General features: G+C 35.5%; 1 protein-coding gene across 4 annotated transcripts in view; it reads left to right on the top strand.

Annotated features, from left to right (window-relative positions):
- cdh18a (cadherin 18, type 2a) overlaps positions 1–15,385 on the top strand; it is a 101,287-nt gene extending 85,902 nt beyond the window's left edge. For all 4 annotated transcript variants that reach the window (XM_058798686.1, XM_058798694.1, XM_058798671.1 and 1 more), the window contains exons 10-12: positions 2,139–2,253; positions 8,255–8,506; positions 11,518–15,385. In XM_058798686.1, coding sequence (XP_058654669.1) covers positions 2,139–2,253; positions 8,255–8,506; positions 11,518–12,023 — 873 coding nt within the window. In that variant the 3' untranslated portion in view covers positions 12,024–15,385. The remainder of the gene's footprint in view (positions 1–2,138; positions 2,254–8,254; positions 8,507–11,517) is intronic.
- Positions 15,386–24,835: the final 9,450 nt, after the last annotated feature.

The raw sequence follows: 24,835 nt of genomic DNA on the forward strand, positions 1-24,835 counted from the left end.
TTGAGAGAGGTTTTTGTCCCTCCATTGAAAGTCCAGGAAACCAAAACTTCCAAAAAGATCCAAATAAAGGTGTCATAAAATTAATCCATGAGAATCAAACAGTTTAATCCGTTTGAGTCTTGTGAAGAGATACGATTTGAATCATGATTTATATTGTATTATGAACAGATTTAATGTAGACAATTATTCACATATAAACATTCATGATGATTTACCATATGTGATGCACTATATGGTGTGTGTCAATCATTGCTTAGAACATAAAAGCCTAAATTGATTAATCATATAAAGTGATTGTACTGTATCTCTTCACACGACTTGGACTAAACTGCTTCATATGGATTCATTTTAGGAAGTATTAATGACCTTTTGGATCTTCTAAGTTTTGGTTACCTTGATTTTCAATGGAGGGATAAAAGGGATAAACACCCCTTAGATATTTTAAAAATATCTTAACTTGTGTTTCAAAGATTAACCAAAGTGTTATGGGTTTGGAACAACATGAGGACGAATAAATGATGGCAGAATTTTCATCTGTTTAAATAAAGGTATTGTAAATTATTCAGCCTGAATGAAAGTGTGTGATTAATGTACATAGTTGTGTTTTCATTTTGGACTTCTGCTTAATTAAAGGCTGCTTTTAAAGCACCACAGAGTTTTGTTTGTTTGTTTGTTTGTTTGTTTTTTCCGGGCTTCTTTCAAGCCCAGTAAATAATTTACTGTATAAGGCAGAGGTCCATTCATAAGCGAATAAATTGTCTCTCATTTATTATGACTTCTGGTCCGCTGGGCTTAAACCGGTCCATCTAACATCTAAATAAAATCATCTCCCCAATTACTGAAATTCGTGATTGTAACTTTGTATGATAATCAGGGATTGCTGTCATGCTGTGGCCCTTGATTAAGTGTTTCCACAGAGATAAGGCAAAACCACATTTCTTGTACTGGCATCAACTCACAGGAAGCTTTTTTCTTTTGATCTGCTCTACACACATGCACAACAGTATGCTGCATGAAACAATGCAGTGTAATTTGGGAAGAAATCTGTTATGCAGTGACACAGGCCATTTTCAAACTTGGCTCTATTACTTGGTCCAGACTTCTTTTCTACTCCATTCTCCATGTATTGGTATTTCTTGTTGTACTTTTGGGTGGAAAGTGTATTATGTTTGCACCCTCAGCATTACAAAATGATTTGTGATCATTTGTGGTTAAAAGCTTCAATAAGAATGTGATGAAAACAAACCAATCAGTATGTTTTGCATTATATGCCATGACTTTACAGCAAAAGTGTGCTGAATTTATAGAATTTATGTTTAAGGACAGTGGGATTGTTTTTTTTAAAAAAACATTTTGAACCTGTCTTGAAAGTGTCAAGGCTGCATTTACCTGATCAAAAATACAGTAATGTGTGTATGTATATATATCAGGTAAATGCAGCCTTGGTGACCATAAGACACTTTCAAGACAGGTTAATTTTTTTTTTTTTTTAAACAGTCACACTGTCTGTTAGCTAATTTGCATTATCCTTGAATGAAAGTGTGAATGACATCTTGCTAAGGCTAATCATATGTCATAATATTGATTATGTACCAATTCTGAACATGAACCATCCCAAAACCCCAACCAAATGATCCAATCTCTGGCATCAAACCAACTCAGATCCACACCTGTTCTGGTGTGAAAGTGCCCCAGAGATAGAAACCCCTGGCCCAACATGGGTGGTACAGTGCAGACAGGTGAAGAGCTTCAATAATTGGTCCAGACTCTGCATGAGGAGATTCCCACTTGCAGCTGATGTGCTAGCAGGAGCCAATTAGGTTAACAAGCTGACAAAACATCATGAGTCTGAGCAATGCTTCAAACTAGCGATCTGTTCAATGACTGTGATCCAGGCACCCAACTGGCCGAGGGGCTTTGGGTCAGCAGTCTGAAGTTAATGTCTTTCAAAAGTGGAGAGAAAGAAGAAGCCCAGGTGGTCCAATTACATTTCTGGGTTATAGGGAGTGACAAAACCCATCTCTCAGAGAAACGAAAGTGTCTGTTTTAGATATTTTTAGTGCCATTTTTCATTCAACCTTAATTCTGGAAAAAGAAATCACTAAGCTTCAGCTTGTTTTCTCTTGTTCTCGGTGTAGGTCATTCAGACCATCAGGGCCACAGACAAGGACAACTTCGCCAATGGCCGGTTCACTTTCGCTCTACCAGAAGACCTTCCAGTGAATCCAAACTTCACTCTGAAGGACAATGAAGGTAAAAAAACAACAAAAACACACAGACAATAACAAAACCACACTTCTGCAGGATTTGTTTTGGCTTCCTTACGAAAAAGAAGTTTATTCAAGTGTGCTATTAGTATACTTATTTTAAACCAAAAATAGAAAAGTATACCGTTAGTCTACTTTTTATGTACTTCTCAGAAATATACTTAAAATGACATTTAAGTATACTTGGCTTAAACTTAGAAAGAGTCTAAATATATTTGAGCTAAACTTGTGCTCAGAGAATCCGTGTGTTCATTGTAATATGGTAGGGGGCGCTAGTACTCATCTTCTGTACAGAATTTCCAAACAAAACACAAGTGTAGAAGAAACCAAAACAACAGATGCTTCCACATGTTAAAACGGCATCAAAACTGTGCAATGTTGTGGAATAAAATGGCGACCAATGAAGTGGTAATAATGACTGTCAAGCTTTGGGGTGCTGATCAACTCTATCTACGTTTTGATTGTTATTCTGAATCCAATTCATATTCTTTTTTCAGCTCTTTGTTCAAAATGTTGTTTATTTCTTTCTTTTTTATTTAAGCAACTTACCCACATTCAAATGTTTAAAAAAAGAATGCATGAAACGAGAATAAAATGTTTTTGTTAACAAGCAGATACCCTGTTCTTTCTTTTGATGTTTTGTATGTTCAGATATTTCATATAACAAAATATATACAAATTAATACCTAATTAGGGACATAGTAGTATACTTAAAGTATGTTGTAAAGTTCAATTAAAGAAAACTTACTAGTATACTCGCAGTATAAAACTACTAAACTAGTAGTTTACTGAGACTATACTTCAAAATGTACTAAAAATGCTTTTTTTATGTATTTAATTAGTAAACTGTGAGTATACCTATAAGTTCACTTTTAGTATAGTTGCAGTACAAACTAAAAACTGTGATGTAAACTAGTTGTGTACTCAAAGTTTACTACTGTTATACTTAAAGTATACATTTATATACTAGAAAGTGGGCCAATTTAGTCCCAAGGAGTATTGAAATTGTACACTTACAAGTATACTACTAGTACACTGATATTTGTATACTTACTACATACAGTATACTTAAAAATATATTTGAACTTTACTTAAGTATACTTAATAAAATAAACTGGAAGTATACTACTTTTTGGTAAGGGTTGGTAAAACATCTAATTAGAAATAGTTTGACATGTTAAGCCCGTATTTTAGGAGTTAGTTACAAAAACAAATTCCATATTCAGTACTTAAGTTGTACACAGGCTCTCATGAAAGTCAAATAAGATCTGACTGATCTAAAGGGGCTCTCCGATGGCATCTCAGTAATGGAATCTTTCTAATGTTTTCCAACTGATTTCCTGATGTTTGCTCAGGGCAAACCCTCAGCGCCTCTCCACAAACATATTTAGTACCACATGTTGTCACAGAGATCACCCTCATTTCCAGCCTTCCCCTCCTCTTCTTGCTCTTTTTTTAATATCATTGCAAGGCCAACCGAGCTGTTTCCTCGGAAACCAGGTCTGTGTTTATGTTAGCTCAAGGCTCCCTGGTGGAGATGGCTGGGCTGTAATGATTTCCTTCTAATGCCGGACCGCTGCTTCTCTGAATCAGGGCTGCAGGTGGACCAGTCGGAGTTTAACAGGGCAATCAGGGAGATAAGAGGCAGACGCTAAAAGCCCAGAGTTCAGAAGAGCCAGTGCTTCAGAGCTTTATTTGAGTTTGTATCCTAGCCAACGTCCCCTCAGACTAACTCATCCTTAAATAATATCCCAACGGATGGACCATTACGGACTGTTTTACACATTGGGGGTTGGAGTGCTCTGTTGCGCTTGCTCTGATTGGGTGGGTGTGTAGGGCTGTCATCCTTGATCACGTAGATGTTTCTCTCCTGGAGCCACAGTCATTATGCCAGTGTCCACATGACCAGAGTGCTTGCCAGGTTGAGGCGGAAAAAATATGATGGACATTCCCTACGGAGGTGCTCTTATTTCCCCCCTGGGAAATGGCAGTGTGTTCAATTGAATAATAATCATCTTGACTGTTATGTTCTTCGACGAAGTTCATATTCTAAATCTAGGAAGCATTTTTAATGAAGCTTGCCATTGAATGGGTGAGGGAGCACATAGTGCGCCCCACCCGCAAAGATAGCCTACGTCAAGTTTGACGCCTTGCCATGGTTTTGGCAAGAGTGTTTGTGTTTGTGTCATCTGAGATGTGGGACACATTACATCGAGAGGGTCCCTCCTGGGCCAATTCACCGCAATTCTCTCTCAGGCCATTTATCTCCCACCATTTAAACACTCACATTAAGTTCTAACAGAGCGATCAGGACTCATGCCAGAACTGCAGTATTGGCAGTATTTGTTGTTGTTGTTGCTATTTCCTATTTATTTATTTATATATTTGTATATTTATTTCACGACGCATCTCACAGTGAAGATTAATTATCCGCAGTACATGCATGATTCGCTCTCATGTTTTTTCACAGGGAAAGTGTTTACGAATCACTGCTACTTAAATCAAAATGCAACTGTGAATTTCCCATCCATGTGTAATTACAGACTACGTTTTCTGCGTTGTTTGTGAAGATTCGCTAATGATCATTCCACCCTCTGCCATTTCATGTTCATGTTTTTTAATAGTGTTTGGACAGATTAAATGGAGTCTACCTGCAGGCCATTTTATAAAACCCCCACAGCATGAAATCAAACACAAATGCGCTAAACCTAGGGGTCACAACATGAAGGGCTGAAGATGCTAATTTGGCTAGCGTTAACCTTAACCCCGAGTTAGGAAATTTTCGATATCAAATGCATGCACAATAGTGTCTGGTTCTGCATGCATTAGACCCCTGGAAAGAAACAGCCCTGCCTCTTTTGCACTGCTGTAGACTTGGGTATATGGACAGTTTGGGCCCAGAGACGAGCGAATAATATCAAATATTTATAGAAGTCACAGTTAAGGAATATAGTGTACATTTATGTCTTTTCATTCATAAAATTAAAGTGTTTTATTTCCCTTTATAAATGAAATCATCAGTTACAGTACTTGTCATTAGTTACTTTTCTTTCTCCCTAGCAGTTAAATAACTGTTTAGGCCTTCACTTTTGTATTCAGTCTGTATATAACTTTACTAACTATATAACTTAAATAAAGTTTACTGATATTTGTTTTTGTTTTTTTTAAAGTTAGACATGCATGGTTTTTCAGTACCATGTAGTAATAATGGTTATCAGCCAATATTAGCAATATAGAATGTTTATCAGCCAATATTAGAGGTGATTTTTTTTTTTTTTTTTTTAGTTATCCATATCAGTTTTATTTATACTAATTATGCATGCTCATTTGCTCTATTTTTACATTTACATTACCTTTGTCATCTTCTAACACTAATATAAAGTTAATCTTTTAAAACACTAATATTTTATTTTAACACTGTTATATATCTTATAGACATTATAAATGAATGTCCATTTTCATATTGTACATTATAATGTTATGATGCATAAATTATTTTTTTATGTACAAAATAATATAGAATTCTCATATTGGTCATTTATTGATTAATTACTGATTTCCAGTTATAGCCTATTAATTAACTTAAGGTTGATCATAGACAGGAGGTGGGAAAAACATTTATTTTTACACTGTATCACATTAAAAAAAAAAAAAAATTGATACAGTGCATTTTTGTTGTTGTTGGCGCCCGTTCCAAAATCTGAATATTGTTTGGATACTTTTATACCGTATACAAAAGATTGTGGATAAATATATACATATATAAAGTAAATACTCTGATGAGTTGTTGCAGGCAATTTGCCCAGAGGTGCATTTGTATAGCATGATTGATATTAAAATGCCCCTACCGATGTTAAACCCAAACCCACGCTCTTGCTCTCCTGGGAGCTGGTATTCAGAGGGAGACTGAATTCATCTTGCAACCCAAACCCCCTCAAACCCTCCCAGGCTGCAGAGTCAGAAGACACTAGCTCAACACACATCTGCAATGTGAAGCAGCAGCATGACCGTGCATACGCTGAGGTGCTTACGACCTGCCTGTCTGTGGGTGTGTGCGTATGTGAGAAGGCAGCGACAGCTAGAAAGAAGGTGAAAAAATTTACACAAGCCTCTCAAAAATGAGAAAAGTTGGAGCACTGTAGGGAGTTAATAAAGCATGACGCTTTTGTCACTGTGTGGGGTTTACAGGCTGTCAGTACACCGGCACTCCAACACTCCTGTTGGGGAGCAGGGGCGTCGCTAGTGGGGGGAAAAGGGTGACAGAGTGCATAGGGCCCAGAGGTCTGGGGGGCCCGTGATCGCCTGACCATCGGGAGCACCGGGACATTTCATTCGAGTAGTGGGCCGATCGCCGAAACGAGAGAGAGCTCCCCAATATTAGGCGCTGTTTTTAAATTACAGCGCATGCTAAACCGCATAAAGCAAATACTCCAAAAGGGTGAGGCAGCGCTCCCCGATGCATCCACCAGCCGCGCGTCAAAGCAATCTCCCGCACAGCGCTGACTAACGTGCGCCACGATTTATAAGAGATAAACAGGCAAGTCGCTTGATCCATTCAGATGTGACACAGAATTATTGCTATACAGTCGTGTGATATGAGATCATTAAAAGTTCTGTAGTGATGCTGGCTGAAAACAGCCAAGACAATGAGGTAGCTTTGCTTATTTTTATTTTATTTTTTTTTTAACTAAAAATTTTATAATTTATTATTACTTATTACTTATTTTAAAAACCATATAACGATAGTAATGAGGACCATGGTTTTACTTCTTGTGACCACCATCCTACTAATACTAGTCAGCTAAACTCTGGATTATAAGCAATAACTTATTTCTTTTTAGATGTTTAGTTCTAGTGAATTTTAATTGAAGTAAAATGTTAATTCAATAAGGGCCAGATTAGTGTCTTATATAAAATAGGTGTTTATTATTTACAAATAATAAAGTTCTTAAACGGAGATTCACCCAAAAATGAAAATTGTCATTATATACTCATCGTGTTATTCCAAACCTGTATGAATTTCTTTCTTCTGTGGAACATAATTTGAGAAATTCAAGAAATTATTGTCCATACAATAGAAATCAAGGGTAACCAAAATGGTTTGGTAACATTCTACAAAATCTTCTTTTGTGTACCACAGAAGAAAGTAAGTCATTCAGGTTTGGAACGAAATGAAGGTGAGGAAATGATCACAGAATTTATTAGCAGTAACTTTCCAGCAGTCTAGCTCAAAATCAATGCTTTTCAAGTGCTTTCTATGTGACAAAAATGCACTTAAACTTTTAAGTTTGTTGCATTAATAATGCAAAATAATATAACTATGTTCTATTTTAATATATTTTAAATATTTTGTTCCTCTTTTGAAAGTCGGTTTGGATAACAGCGTGTGCTGAAGGCATAAATTGCCACCTTGGAATTATAATATAATTTATAAAAAATAAATTAAAATAATTTATTCCTGTGATTGCAAAGATTAATTGTCACATGACTGTATCATTTTAATATGCTGATTGGTGCTTAAGACAGTTGAAGACAATTGTGCTGCTTTATATTTTTGCAAAAAAAATTTTTTTCAGGATTCTTTGATGAATAGAACATTCAATAAACAGCATTTCTTTAAGAGTCACTGTCACTTTTGATTAGTTAATGCATCATGAATAAAGAATTATTTATTTTATTTTTTTAAATCTCGCTAACCCCAAACTTTTGACTGATAAATATATACACCAAAAATTATGCACAGTGGAATGTCTTTTATCATAGTGCTGTGACTGCCATTTTATCGCCGTTGTCATTTCAACAGTGAAGAATCCAAAACCATATCAGGCAGCCTGAAAATGAAGTAACAGAATGCAATATTCAAAAAGCTGTTCTCCATTCTCAGAGGCAACTGCCGAGAATGGGGAGCGAATTGTTTTGCTGGCTTGTGTTGCACAACGTCGTCATGCATGCAGCCAGCGAGAATAAACCTCTGCTCTCTCTGACAGATAGCAGCGCGAGCGTGTTGGCGCGCAGGCAAGGCTTCAGCCAGGCAGAACAGGAGCTGTACCAGCTGCCCGTGGTTGTGTGGGATGGAGGAGAGCCCGTCCTCAGCAGCACCAGCACGCTTACACTCAGGGTGTGTCCGTGCCAGCGCGGGGCCAGGACGCCAGTGTGCAGGGCTCAAGCCTTCCTGTCTTCAGCCGGTCTCAGCACCGGAGCCCTCATTGCCATCCTACTGTGTGTGCTCATCCTCTTGGGTAAGACTGAAAACACAACAGCCAAGAGAAGAACTTGATTCTTTCCTTCATGAATTTGCCATCAGGGAAAGAGCAGAAACATATGAAGGGGTCCAAAGTTCTGAATCCAGAAGTAAAATTATTATTTCTTTCTTTCTTTCAATTTAAATTTGAGTGAGTCTTCAATATTTTTATTTTTTAAATATTTTTGTAGTATTTTTGCTATTGTTTTCTTTATTTTATTCTCATTGTTTCTTGACAGACAGACAGATTGATCGATCGAAACACAGTAGATAGATAGATAGAGAGAGCTATATAATTGTTTGTTCCTTATTCATGTAATGGACAATACTTTGGCAATACTGTGCAAGTCATGCCAATAAAGCTAACTTGAATTTGAAGATAGATAGATAGATAGATAGATAGATAGATAGATAGATAGATAGATAGATTGATAGATACTTTAGACAGACAGACATTGTTGTGGATCATTTATTATAAAGATCTAAGAATTTGTGAGATGATGTATATCCAAGATGTTCTATGCTGCTTTCTTTCACTTGACATCCTGAGAAACACTGCTTGAAATTCAGTGGTTGTAGATGAGAAGTTTCACCCTGCAGAATGTGTGAAAACCCCTCTCTCACTCCGGTCCACTGACAAGGCCAAATATAGACACTACTCAGGAATGCTGCAAACTGTGTGGGCTGAAATCAGGAACAACAATCGTAACGTGCACGTACCTTAACAGACAGGAAGTGTTGTTAATAATGCATTTAAATATAAGGCAAAACAGTCTTTTTGCTTGCTAGGATTTAGGGGCTCTTCCCAATATACAGCATAATACCCAAACACAATGCTGTGGCTCCATTCCAAAATCTAGTGAGGTGCCTATCTACGCTGCTGAAGAAAAAACATATTATTCAAGCCTGAGCTGGTTTGCAAGTCTCAGTTGGTTTCCCTGACTGGTCAAGCTGATCTGTTGGCTGGCTGTAGAGGGGATTTGTGCAGTTAAACCAGCTTTGGCATCTTAAACCAGCTAAAGACAAACAGACCAGGGCTGAGTTTCTCGATAACGACTGATCTTAGCGCTAAAGGGCGTTTTCTATGAGTCATTTTACGAACTTTCATTATTGTTTCACATGTGTTTCCCAAAAATGCACTTAACGCACGTAGCCCTTCTTTAAGTGCTATAGGAGTCACTATCCGTTTGTCAAGTGCTGAAATGTCAATTTATAGAATGGCTCATAATTGTAGTACATGCTCGTTTATTGAAATGTTATCCTAATGCTGCGTTCCAGACAGCTTGAATATAATATAATATAATAGTTATAAGTATAATATTAATCTACTATATATAATAATATATGTTATAGTAGCCTATATAATATCTGTAGAGACGTTATTTCTGGGTTCAATACATGGCTGGTTTTCGTGTATGTCAGTAAGTCATTGACATATTTTTTTGAGTTTATCCCTATTTTTCCCAGTCTTTGAAGCATATTTCCTACATTACTTCTTTTATTCATTTTTTTGCTTAGTCATTTAATTTAGATGTGTATTTAAAAAAAATTTCTGCCCTTTTTAATTATTTCATTTATAAATTCATAAAAAAATTAAATAAAATAACGAGTAATAAAGTGTACAATAAAGTACAATCAAAAGCTTTAATTATAATCACATTGTACTTGAATAAAGTTAAAGGTGTAATCTGCCGATTGTCCTGCATAATTCTGTCTTCTTACGATGCACGTAGGGATTCACGATTACTCCATAGTACTTTTCAAGTACTACTTAAGTTACGATGGTTTTGGAATACGGTCCGCAAGTCTAAGATGATTTGTGCAATCATTTTTACGATCAACTTAAGCTTACGATGCTTTTGGGAAACGCAGCCCAGCTTAGTTTGGGTGAAGTGGGTGTTTTCAACATTTAGCAACTGTCATTATGAAGACTGTTTCCAGAAGTAGACAGCAACATAGTTACCCTTTTAGGTAACAATTTAAGATGTCAGTAATACAGTTATATTTTATCTAATATGTGTAGACTATTTTACCTAGTGGTTATGTATGCTATATAATTCTAAATGTATTAAAATATTTTGTTAGCAACATGCTATAATATATGTAGAGTTGAGTCTCTATTATATTGTTTATTAATATTTTTTTATTTTTTTTTAATATTTTTTATTAATATTATATTTTTTATTTTAGTGTTGTCTTGAAATTTTTATAATTTTTTTATGTCTAGTTTTTTTTTTCTTTTCTTTTTTTTCAGTTTGTTGTTGTTTTAGTTCATCAAGTTAAAATAAATGGCAACTAACAATCGGCTGAAAAATAAAATAAGTTGAATTGTTTTATATTTTATTTCACTTTTTTTCCACTTCATCTCTTTATTTGTTTTTATGGTTTTAGTTTTAGTTATCTATAATAACCCTGCTTATGAGGGTCCATTTTCGTTAGTGCTACCCAGTGTTATTTTAGTATATATATATATATATATTCTTTTAATTTAATTTAATTTTTAAACGTGTATATAGTTTTGTTTTTTTAATAAATTAGTATTTATTAATTTTAGTTTTTCATTTGAGTTATTTTTGTACTTAAAGGTAAACTTAAAAATGAGAAATATTGCTTTGGCTAATAGCTGAAATAAAATATGTATTTTATTTTATTTCTGTTAATGAGTATTTTGTTTCAAATAACGATTAATTATTATTATTATGTTTTAGTTAATGATTGCTGTCGCTGCCTTAAAAGGTAGCTGTTTGGAACAGGGCTAATCTGTTTGAATGAAGTGGCTCATGGCTATTTATGGCAAAACACCATTGATTTCACATCAGCACATGAGTGATTAAGTGATTGTTTGCCCAGACAAAGCTTTTCCCATATGAAAATGTCAGCAAGCAGATGATTGCACTCCTCATTTTGTACGCCCATGCGATACGTCGCTAACTCCCGATAGTAGTGAAGCTAATTCACTTCACCATTTACACGGATGAACAAACTAAGCTTGTGTCTCCTCTCTTGTAGCCATCGTGGTTCTGTTTGTCACTCTGCGTAGCAAGAAGAGCAAAAAGGAGCCTCTGATCATCTCGGCGGAGGATATCAGAGAGAACGTAGTCACGTACGATGACGAGGGAGGAGGGGAGGAAGACACAGAAGCCTTTGACATAGCGGCGTTGAGGAACCCCGCGGCAGCCGAGGAGATGAGGATGAGGAAGGACCTGCAGTCAGAGGTGTGGAGAGCAATGGGGACCGAGGGACTGAGCCCAGCTTTGACCTTACCAGACGAGGACATCCATGAGGTGATTAAGCTCAAGGTGGTCGAGGCCAACCGGGACACGAGCGGCCCTCCGTACGATTCTCTGCAGACTTACGCTTACGAGGGCCGCGGCTCCCCGTCCGGCTCCATCAGCTCTCTGGACCTGCCGGAGCCCCAGACGGAGCTGGACCTCAGTGAGGTAGACAACTGGGGCCCTGAGGTACAAATACTGAACAGGGCGTTTCAAGAGAAAGGCCAGCAGCACGTCCCATAATGGCTGCGCATGTTCTGTAAACCAGAAGTTGTGTGTTGTTTCCCTGATGTCTGGTCAAATGGGACTGCAGTGAAGACTGAAGTTTTTTTTTTTTTTTGTCATCCAGTTTTGCTGTGGGATTATTTGACTGTTGTTTTTCACTGGCCTCTACAAGTGGAAGTTGATTTTTGAAGAAAAAGTTTAAAATTGAGAAAAAAATGAGAACTCATAAAGGAAGCTATTTTCCCTGGTGTATATTTTCTATTGCTTAATAAAATTCATTATTCCAGATAAATAATGCGTGCCTCTATTGCATCTTCGTCCATTTCCAGCAGCTACAAAAGCGTCCGATTCAATCTCCCGGCTGGTTTAGGATGACATCTTTCATTCTAAACTGATAATTTCCCTTCTCGAAATAGAAACTTGATTTCTGTTTTCACAGCCTGTAGTGTTTAAGTTTCACCTAATATTTATACCAGATCGACATTGAACATAGAGTGTGCAACATTTAGTATAAATCACCTCTGTCAAAAGCAAGAAAATAACTTATTATAATTCTCATGAGCAGAGACTGTTTTAATTGGATAACAACGGCATTCTGTGAAAGATAATTGGATTCAAATGCTTGAGTGGGCACCTTTTATTACTTTCCTAGGACTTATAAATCAACTGTGAAAAGTCTGTGTTGCAATCCAGTCCTGATCAATTCCCACGAGCCTCACAACATGCAGATAAAGAGCCCACGGACTGCTTTAATAGCCACCGTAATGATGATGATGACTTCAGAGCGTCAACACGACGGCGTCTTTTACTGATCTAAACGCGCTCGGCTGTCACAAGTAGTGTTGGATTGTTTAGGAGGATGACTTTTTGAATACTGAGGGAGCTTCAAAAGTGGGATCATTTCCTCTGACAATAGCATTAGCTAATTAGTAAGCCTAGTCCGGAAACATACCTACTGACAGATACATCAATGATTTTAAAGAGACAGATTGTTAAAATGATGACAGGAGGAAATCCGTGTTTTTGACAGGTCTCGCTTCCTCCGTTTTCTCCTAATGGGTTAAATGTACTTAAATTATTGGAGGAAACTTATTTCTCCCAAATGAATTCTCTGAAAGTTCACCTATGTGGTGTTCTACTAGTCTTAAATACTGATCTTAACCATTTAAGTCAACAAGTCGCAACTAGACTTAAAGCAGCTTTATGTAGACTTGTGTATTTTTGTGACTTTGGAGCCCATTACAGTTAAGTGATCGAAATTCGCTATCATAAATATATCACTGTCATTATCACAGTGGATATCTGTACACATGCATTTGTTTCCTCCATAAAGCAATTCCATAAAGCAACCTTACTCCCAGAACAGACATTCCGGGCCTTATTAGAAGTCAGTGTACAGTATCATCAGAATGATTTAAAAGCTGTTATTTCAAGGTTAAATACATAAGTAAATGAATAAATCTTTCATACAGTTGATTTAACTCCGATTTGTGATTAAAAAGATCATTAAGTACAACTGAAATGAGTGTTTATGCATTTAGAATTTTACATTCAGATATTTATGTGATAAACGAAAACATAAGTAAAATATTCTTATTATAAATTCAAAATATGTTTTATATATATATTAATAATGTATGCATATGGGAAGAAATCAACAGAGCCCAAGTTCACCAGAGGAAAGCTTATCATCCTAACAGCGAATTCTCTCAAAACTTGATTCTTGACTGTAATGAAACAACATCAACATAATTAAAAAACTACTAAATGTCCACATAATCTGCTTTGCTTTGACCAATGATGCATAATTAAATTATTCAAGTAGAAGTGCTCATGGGTATTCCCCTGGGCTCAGTTTTATACTTGATTGTTTTAAGTTACTAGGATTTAAATTCTTAATTTGATGGACTTTGAAGCCAAAGAAGTTTCAGAAACATAAATATTTGTGGTATTACTGCAAAATGTGCCATATCAAAGCTGTTCAGTTAGGACAACCTACCTATTTACAGCATAGAGTATGCATTTGAATGAACTACATTCGATTGTCTTTGAACATTGTAATTGTTCTTTAAAAGTCAGACAATTACACAGCTTAAACTAATAGCAAGAATGATGCTAGTGCCTGTATCTTTAATATTACATGACCATGTGATGATTGGTCTTCTGACCATGTGTATTGTAAGCTTTATAATTTGCCCACGAAAAGAAAACCTCACACTGGCACAGCCAGCAAAAAGTCACGGTATTTAAGAATCTGACATTTAATTGCCCAACATAACTGTAATGATAATAACTGCATAATTGCTCTTATTTTTGCTTGATACCTCAGGCTTTATTCTTGACTGATCTGGCTGTTTATAAATCAACAGTCAAAGTTATATATAATTATGTTAAAGTTTTTTGTCTGCACCAAAGCACCCACAATAAAAACAACTCATGCACATCACACCCAATCCACCAGCGCATTTTTCTTCCTGTTTCATCCTTCAGTGTTGATTGATAATTTGTTGTTTTTGTTTGCACTGAAGAAGTGGCTATTTTGTTGTTAATGATGATGATGGCAGTGGCGGTGATGATCTAGACTGTTGATTAGCCTCATTGCAGAAATTGACTTTTCCTACACAATCTGGCAGCTCATCAACGCTCTGACCCTGATTATTGTGAGCCGAATACATCATTATCAGGCGACCAAAAGCAGATAAAACATTTTAAGACAATCTGAAGTGGGGTGAAATGGGTCTGGATTTTTAGTAACTGACCTGTTCAATTTAGGTGATTGACACTGGATGAAGTACACATAGATTGCCATGTCACTTCTGATTTTTCTTTTCAACTCAATGCAAATTTACAAAGTGTAGCAATTCCCCACATTGTTCAAAGCATGAAAGGTAATAATTCAGGTATTGTAAGAGACTGGTCCACTCAAAATGTATAATAATATCAAAAAATAATAACATTCAAGACTTGGACTGCACTTTTGAGGACTTGACTTTGTGGCTATTACTTGGACTCAATCTGTTGACTCCTTTCTTCACAGACTAGTTTTGACATGTTTGTCTGATGGGTGCAGCGAGCAACAGTTTGGTAAGAAAGAATCAAATGTATGTGAGGAAACAATCCCAGAGATCCTTGTTATGAAACTGAAACCAGTGAAAATACATCAAGTAACTCTGTATCTAGGTTAGCATCAAAAATGAATTGCTTTTAGCAAAAGACGTTATGACTGTAGTCAATTTGGACCATCTATCTATCTATCTAAATACCCAATCAGTCCCTGACGGATGGAAGCCTCCCATTACATTTTTTTATGTAAATTTTAATGTAAAATATTATTTTCTGGATTGAATATTCTGCATTCAAAAAAAGAGCCACATATGGAAGCAAAATGGTTGGTGACTGGCAATTCAATGCTGCAGTGTTTTTTCATTAGAGCTAATTGAGTAACACATTATTGTTTATTAATAAGATCTGACAACTTTAAAAACTCAACTTCAACTTTGCATCAAAGAATTGATTCTAACTTGCGTTTTAATGATACTGGTCTTTGTTTGATAATTAAGCTGTCACATGGACTGAGTCTTTACAACACAGAACACATGAAGTATTCAGGTTTTCATACGTTTCATTTGATTTCCCTTTTAATGTAGAATTATTTGTCCTCTCAGTTTTTACAGAATACAAGTTACTAAATAGGAAAATACAACACATTCATCTATGAAATGTATTGCTGATGTGATCTGTTTCAAAAAAAATTCCTACCCTGCACACAGCAGTAAATTGTCATAATCATTTTTGTAGTCTGATTTTAGATTTTTTTATTTTTTTTCTTCTGATTAAATGAGAGCAGTGTTATTCCATTCTGACAGTGTGAATAGTTTTGTGATAGTCTCACTGCTCACAATGTATTCTCACATCAACAAGGGTGTAATTTATGTCCCCGTTTTTTCCCAACTTTTTATTCCTTGAATAAAGAAACTAAAATGGCACTGTGAAAAGAGAGGCACTTTAACAGGCCTGACCTCTATTAGTTTTCAGTTCATTTTCATATTCATGTCTCAGAAGAAAAAAAGAACCCATAGTCAACAGATTTTGTTGACAGATTTCTCCTTTAATATCCCTCAGCTTTGTCCTTTTGCCTGCACTGTTCTAATTATACAGTCCAATTAGTGTTAGAGGAGCTCATCAATGCCGCGGCTGAGACAAGTGGCCCAGTTCTGCTCTGCAGTCATGCACTTAATGTTTGGACCTATCAGACAAGTTCATATCTGAAATGTGAGTCACTGCAAAAGATATAGAAAAACATGATGGCTCTAATTGTTAATAAAATGCTTTTATATTAATTCTGTATGATAGAATTGAAGTTAGGTTTGCCAATTTGCGCTAATGAGTTTTACTGTTTCATGCTAGCCCACTTTAACAGATCTCTGTTGGGATAATGCTCAGTGAACTTATTATGCAAATATTTTGGAAAATAAGACACCCCAACAGATCCACCAAACATTTCTTCCTGTACAGTCTTGCTCTCAAAGCAATTAAAACATCTCGACTGTTAGAATAATTTGAGATTCAGTTGGCAAATTCTCTAGAAGGGTATAACAAAACATTGGAACAATCAGTCATGATTTTTGTGTGATTGGTTCAGTTCTGATTGATTACCGTCTTGTAGTTTTTTATTGTTCTGGTTTTCATTCAGATGTCTGATGAGCCTATCCAACAGCTAATAACTTCCGTTCAGTGTGCTGCTGCAAATTATAATTGTTTTCTGTGTGTATGACATTTTACTGCAAATATTCTTGGTAACACTTTATTTTGATAGTCCACTTTAGACATTCTACTAACAGTAAGTAACTTTGCAACTACATGTCAACTAGCAGTCATTAGAGTATTAGTACACTGTCTGCTTAATATCTTCTAACACTTTGGGTCCACAACATACAACATACTGACTATGAGAAACTTTGCAAGTATAGGAGTATGTCAACTTATTCTACTAACCCTAAACCTAACCTGTCTACTCTGAGAGTTTGCAGACATGTAGTTGCAAATGAATGAGAATTAGTTGACATGTAGTCGCAAGGTTACTTGCGAAAAGCCTGCACAAACCCAGTCTTGGAAATTTTAGAAAAGTGCTTCTTTTTTCATATTGCTTTTTTGCTCTCTTTGTTTGTCTTCCTCAGATGTACTTGCCACAAAAATAGACCTTGAATGAGTCCCGCAATGTCAAATGCATTTGATCCCGTCTGCATAAATTGCTTGGGGAATCAAACCGTGATGAGCTGTACGACACAGAGCTTGCTAGTGTGCAGCAATTTCCCACGCTGCCTTTGATGACTACTTTTATGGCGCAGGAGCTAACGCTGGTGGATTCTCCACGCCCCTGTTCAACATGGCAGCTTGCATTAAAAATAATGAACTACATAATTGCCCATTTCATTACTGGCCCATAGATGACACACAGCCTTTTTGTGTGTAGATTGAGGGTAATTACTTCCTGGGATCTAGATGCCCTTTCCGAGACGTAGCCTACATTGTGCTCTAGTGCGAGACTTGTTTATCTACTGCTTTTCTGGTAAGAACAATGAACTCTCTCTAGAAACCATTTCATCAAAAGGGCAGAGACTTTGTGGAACTATATCCTCAAATGGCTTTCCTGGTTTTTATATTTACTGGCCCATTTGCAAAACTAAGCGAAGACTCTTTTTGAGCAACAGACTTTGCAAGGCATGGGAGACATCAAGATTTGGGGATAATGTGTATCAGACTTTTAGGACATTAATATACAGAATACTAATAGAGTACCTTAGTATATGTTGAGCCAGATAAAACTGTTTTCTAAAACTTTGGCCCCGAAGCTCAGATGGGATGGGATCAGAATATGATTAAGTGGACACTGTTCATTGATAGTGAACTAATGTGAACACAAGTAACTCCAAGTGAGTCTATATAGGCTAGTTGGTCACAGGAGCACTAGGGGCCGATCTAGACAGGAGAGATGCATCATGGTAACTTCTCGCCAAGGTCATTCAGTTTTTTGAGTAGGATATTCTGCTCCCTAAAAATAAAATAATAATAAAAAATAAATAAATAAATTTTAAAAAAACTCAATTGCTTAGGACAAATTTTAACTTTTACTGAAAGAGTAGATAGTAGTTTTTTTCTTTTTTTTTTTTGGTAAAATTGCAGTTACAATACTGCTGTATATTCAATCATTTGGCAGTTTTAAATTTATTGTGTACAAGACACACTAACTAACTGAATTAACTAAATAAATGAGTAAATAAATATCACAGTGATACCAGGAAAATCTTTTTAACTGCCACTGTAAAAAAAATTTCAAAATTAAATTCAAAAATGTATTGTATGAAACCCTATACAGTTTTTATTATCAAAATTATATTATGCTAAACAAGGTGATATACTGCATGTCCATTTACAGATTTTTGAAAATAAAAATAGGAGCAACCTAATAATTTACAGTGAAAACATTCAAAGAAAGGATGTTACTAGATGTTCATCTGGGACTGTTTTTTATTTGTTTAGTAGTGTTTCTGTGTACATTTACAGTCAGTTGTCTACATTAGGGTGTTCTGTGTTACATTTTATGTTGTTTATAATAGTATTATTGTGTTAAATTAATGGTGTTTTGTCTTTGTGTGAATAACACTTTAAAGAATGAAAATCATTTTCGTCATTTAGTCACCTTCGAGTCATTCCAAAACATTATGACTTTCTTCTGTTAAACATAAAAGAACATAATTTTGAGAAATGTCAATTGTCCATACAACAAAAGCAAATGATCATCGAAAAGATTTGGTTACCAACATTCTTCAATATCTTTTTTTGTGTTCTGCATAAGAAAGAAAGTCAGACAACTTTGGACATGAGGGTGAGTAAATGATGACACAGTTTTTATTTCTTTAATAAAATATAGCTAAGCAGTTAATAATATGATTTACAGTTTTTCTCAATCGATTTGAAACATTTCTCCAAATTCAGGTTACTGTTCTCAAAATAGTTCACACAGTGATCTGAACACTTCGTAATTGTTCTAAACAGATTGTACGTTTTCATTTATTTCATACAAATTACAAATCACACAAATAATTTTCTCAAAACAATGTGCACAAAACTCTCAAATGTTTTCATAATAGTTAATACAACCAACCAATACTTTAAAACATCTGAAAAAAGGTTTTACACAAATCACAAAAATTTGTGTACCATTTGTCCAAACACAACAAACAAAACTCTGTAATTTGTCATTCTATCAAATGAACATGGTATATTTTCGATTGGCCCTAAACTGATAACTATTCGGTTAATCATACACTCAACACAGGAAATGCAGTTTTCCTAACCATTTACACATTTATCACAATTGCTTTAGAGTAATAATAAAGGGGAAAGCATACAAAGAGCAAGAATGAATTTGCATAATAAGAATAATATAAAGAAATAGGTGATAAAGAAAGAGGTGTAAGTCTATTACAGGGGTAGGCAACGTCGGTCATGGAGTGCCGATGTCCTGCAGAGTTTAGCTCAAACCCTGTAAAAACCTCACCTGCCTGTAGCCCTAGTAATTCTGAAGACCTTGATTAGCTTGTTCAGGTGTGTTTGATTAGGGTTGGAGCTAAAATCTACAGGACAGCGGCACTCCAGGACTGATGTTGCCTACCCCTGTTCTATAAGGTGGTGGAGTTGGCAGAGAAAGGGGTGTAATGACAGAAAAGAAGAAGAGAGGATCAGGTAGAAAGAGATGAGCAGAGAGGAAGATGTCAGAAAAGAGGAGAAGACAAGGAAAGGGGGGGTAGACTTTAAGTGTTGTACTATGATTGTTGATAGTACAGATGTGTATTCCTCCTGGGACAACTTCAGTTATATACAGTAAATGTCCAAACATTTTTCTGAATTGACGTTTGAGATCATTCAGGTGGACAGTCAAGATTATTTATCCCGTTTATGCCATGGTAATTTCCCAGCATTCACATATTAAAGATGTTAACAATATTTGTGCTGCAATATTTGACCGGAACGATAAAAATGACGGTTATTTTCGTCTGTATTACTATTCAACTGTAACTGTATATTACTATGGTTACCAATGTTTATAGGAAGCGCATTACAGTTTTTCTCGATTGCTAACACACTATAACTGATTCATTTGGCCCATTTTTCCAAACCATTCATACAGTTCTCAAAACAGAGAAATGTTTCTCAAAACTTTTAACACATTTCACCTGTTTTCGCACACGTTCCAATTTGCTCAGTGTTTTCTGCAAAACTCTACACAAAAACGCCATCATTTTGCACAGATTTAACCATGTTCTCGTTTAGAAAACTCAAACACACAATATAACTACCTCAAGCATCAAAAAATGAACTCAAACAGCACGTTTATCTATGTGTGAACATTCAGTAGCAAAACTGATGACACACAGGTCAGAATCTCAGGATGATATGCACAGGAGCACAAGTGATTATGTGTTTTGGAAAATGAATACTGGTAGTGGGAGACAAAGAGGAATAGGAGGAGAAAATAAATAATTAAGGGGATGAGGTCAAATGTCATTTGTTCCTGATGAAATACAAAGCACTATAGTTGACCACGTTCTACTGCATGGACTGACCGTGAGGGAAGATGGCCTACAGGCTCATCTACAAGGTTTCAATACTACTGACACATACAATATAATTACAGTACATAGCAGCAGTACTTCAGATGAGAGAACTTTCATTATTCTATGTACAGTAAATCATGTAGCACATGTTGTACACCCTCAAACTCATTACTGTTGAAATGATTTGTAGCCAAGTAGTCCTTACATGTACTCTATTTTTGCAGAACTGAGAGACGACTGTCCAGGGGAGGCAGAGAAGTCTTTTTTTCAGAAGACTAAGAAACCGCTATAACAAATAAGGATATTAACAATACTGTAATGCAATTTGGCTGAGGATGCTGAATGAATGAATGAATTTATTTATTTATTCACTCATTCACAGTAACTGACAGTATAGTCCAGTGTGTCTTTACTGTATATTCAGTTGTTTGGTCTTTGAACTTTTCTCTTCTAGTGCTTTTCATCTACTGTAAGATATATTTACAGTCGTGTAATGAAAGTAAACTTTTCTTAAAGTTTATTGCTGAATTTTACTGTATCTGCACCCCTTTATTTATGCTGTATACTGTAACAGACATTGATTAGCAAAAGGACTCCTGTTTCCCAAAAGGAGGTTTTTGTAACAGTGTTTTGAATTGATCTCACTAGTGTTCTCTAGACAGGAACGTAGTCTGAGTATTTGACAGCTTTGTGTGTCATCTGAGGTCAAAGTTTGAGTCTGACAAAAGAGAATATGTTTTTGACTAAACTATTTGATTTTGACCTGGAAGTTTGAAGTTTGCACAAGTTAGTGTGTAATTTTGAGATTGTGTTTATAGTTGTGAGAAAATGGTGAATTGTTTCATGAATTGTGTGTTAGCAATCGAGAAAAACTGTAATATAGAACGTGATTAAACTGAGCTGGAACTACCTGTGCAGTTAAATGAATTTAATCAACACCTGCCAGCCAATCAGAATCGAGTATTCAGACAGACCATGGCATAAGTATATCTATATCTATATCTGTATATATATATCTATATCTGTATATATATATATACATACAGTAGTCAATAGATAGATAGACAGATAGATAGATAGATTCATATCTGTAGTTATCAGTAAAGTTTGTTTTCAGTTCTTGCTGCTAAAGCTGGCACAAACAGATTTTAAGTTTAAAGGGGCAATTAGTTTTTCAGATGGGTGATAGGAGTTGGAGAACTATTTTTTTAATTTTTACAACAGTTTTTTTGTTTGTTTGTTTGTTTTGTTTTGTTTAGATATACACAGTGTATATAAAACAAAACTCCCTGTTGAAGAATTGCAATAAACATGTATTTTCATTAGTGTATTTGTGTGTCTACAGCTGACTTTGTTTTATAATCATTAGAGAACACACCTATAGATTTGATGTTAATATTTACTTTTAATAAACACATTACTAGAAAAAATACAGTGCTTCATTTTACAGTAAAGTTGAACTGTTTGTTAAGATAATTTTGTGTTTGGATGGCTGTGCTAATTGTTTTGAGAACAAGCACATTGCATTGGAGAAAAGTGTCAAATCGATTGAGAAAAACTGTAGCATATCCCATGATCCTGCTTGCACAGCCCAGTCCTTATGGCAGTATTCAAAAGCATTACACAACAAAACTGAAAAGGACCTGCACTGATCAGCTCACGTCCAACAAAAACACGCCATTTAAGTCTAGACATCCCCGAGGCACACACGCAAACTTGCTCGGTGATGCTTTAAACGGCAGATGGCTGAATGAGACTACTTCCGCTTTTAGATGATCAAGAGAGCAGACAGCGACAACTCAAGGCACTCTTACCAGACTATGGAAATTATGGAAACAATTAGCAATATCCCTGTGGAACATTTGGGCAGGACACTTTGCTGCACAAACTGCACACTGTGAAACGTTTTGCCCAAAAAGTGTTTTCTGTTTCCCCTTTTAAACCTCACAAGTGAAAATTGCAGAAAGTGACATAAATGTAATTGGGCAGATTGTGCAGGCAATAATTGGATCCAACCACTTAACAAGCAGGTTAATGGCACGACTATTGCATGATAATGGAAGAATTACAGATTCTTGGTGTGATAAAAATGAAAACCAAATACTTTAAGACAGATACTTGACCATCTGCTCAAACCTCGCTGTAAACATTTTCACTAACTAAAAGCATGACTGCTGGTCTCCACACTCTTGTTGATTTATTTGGAGGCAGGAGAGCTGCTACATGAGTATACTGTGCTACATGCATTATAGTGTGTCCACAGTAGTAATCATTTGTCAGGCTGTCATAGGTGTGGGGTTGGCTGAATGGGAAAGTGGTGCCTTCGGGCATAGCTGGGAGCCGGTTTATAGATCTGACACTAGAAGTCTTCTCACACCAGGACATTCCTCTGTAGAGGCACTAATTCAATGAGTTTACTATGACATACTGTGAAGACATATAGTCGAGTCTATAGTCATCAACCTTAGCTGTCCGATCAAATTTTCTCATTCTAGGCTTCCTCTTCCACTGTTAGCATTCACATATTATTATTTCATGATTGCCCCTTTGAATATTTTATGATGTCAAAAATGAATCTATTTATGTTATCTATTTATGAATCTATGTATGTTAATGTTAATTATTAATATACTATTGTTCATTGCTATTCATGTACATGTTGATCATTTATAATTTCATTGTATGTAGGAATTAATGCAGATTAATATATACTGTAAAACATGTTTATGTCTATTTAATGTTAACTGTTGCATCAAATTTTGTATATTGAATTTAACCTTACTGTAAATTGTTATCAAATTACACTGCCATTCAAAAGTTTGAGGTCAGTAAGATTTTATTTAATAAGAAATTAAGGTAAAAGCCTTTACATATAAAGCATTAAAATATTGTTTTAATTAATAAATTATGCCTTGTAATGCACCTTATAATTCATTGTATGATATTGTGAATAATTGTAACCACAGTTTTAATACATTATAATGCTCTCTATATCTCTATATTACTACACCTTTATAAAGTGTTAAAACACATGACAAACAACACTTCAAATTTGAATGCATTTAAATATATAATAATTATATATTATACACAAAGGCTGTATGTAAAGTGTTTTACTTATTCAGTAAAGATACATTACAATGATCAAAATTAAAACTTTTGCATTGTTGCAAAAAAAAAAAAATGTTTCAGATTAATGCTGTTTTTGAGCTTTCTTAATCAAAGAATCGTGAAAAAAAAAAAACGTGTCATTTGTTTCCACAAAAAAATATTAAGCAGTACAACTGTCTTCAACATTGATAATAATAAATCAGCATATTAGAATATCTTCTGAAGGATCGTGTGACACTGATAACTGGATAATGTTATCTTACGCACCCCAAACTTATAATATATTTCATGTCATGTCCTTCCTTCCTTTATGCATTCATTCATTCATTCATTCATTCATACATATGAACCACAAGAGTAGTAGCACTGGACACATTTTAAGTTAGCTATATCATTAAGGCTTATATGATTTTAGCTTAGCCTACAAAATTAATAAAACAATCTAATATTAAACAAAATGTGTTAAAGCACAGGGTGTAAATGTAAACATGTGACCAGAGTAATTTTTAAGCTAAGACTATATTGTATATTCTATTGTACACATGATAAGAGATAATAAATGATAAGTTACACATCCTTTCAGAGTCTGGAGCTGAGAGCCAGAGTAATACAGCAGATCTGTGAGCTCACCTGTACACAGTTCAGTACCTGCCTCTGTCACAGCATTTTGGCAGCTCTGTTCCTGGAGCATGAAGCTATTTTTACCTGCCACTCATGTGTGACTGGATTCTCTGAAGTCAATCAGAACCTCTAGTCAAAAAAAAATATACGCCACACAATCAAGAATGAATCAAATTTGGCAAAGAAAACAGTAGGTACCATTAAATCTTAAATGAGGAGTGATAGAAAGCACACTGTTGAAATGGCTAGATGTCTAGTCAATACAGAATGAAGTTAACTCTTTTATGGTGAATTATTGGGAATTAGTACATTCGGGCTGTCACAATAATTCTATACAGTATTGATCAGTGCTTCAGGAAGATTGTTATTGTGCAGCACTAATGGCCTATAATCTTTGACAAATGTCCAGCAGTTTGTAGTGATGTAATAATTGACCCTTTGTTAAGCCCCTCCTATTTGGTTACTGTTGCTAGTTTGACA

Source organism: Onychostoma macrolepis, chromosome 02, assembly GCF_012432095.1.
Source record: "Onychostoma macrolepis isolate SWU-2019 chromosome 02, ASM1243209v1, whole genome shotgun sequence".
Classification (NCBI taxonomy): domain Eukaryota; kingdom Metazoa; phylum Chordata; class Actinopteri; order Cypriniformes; family Cyprinidae; genus Onychostoma; species Onychostoma macrolepis.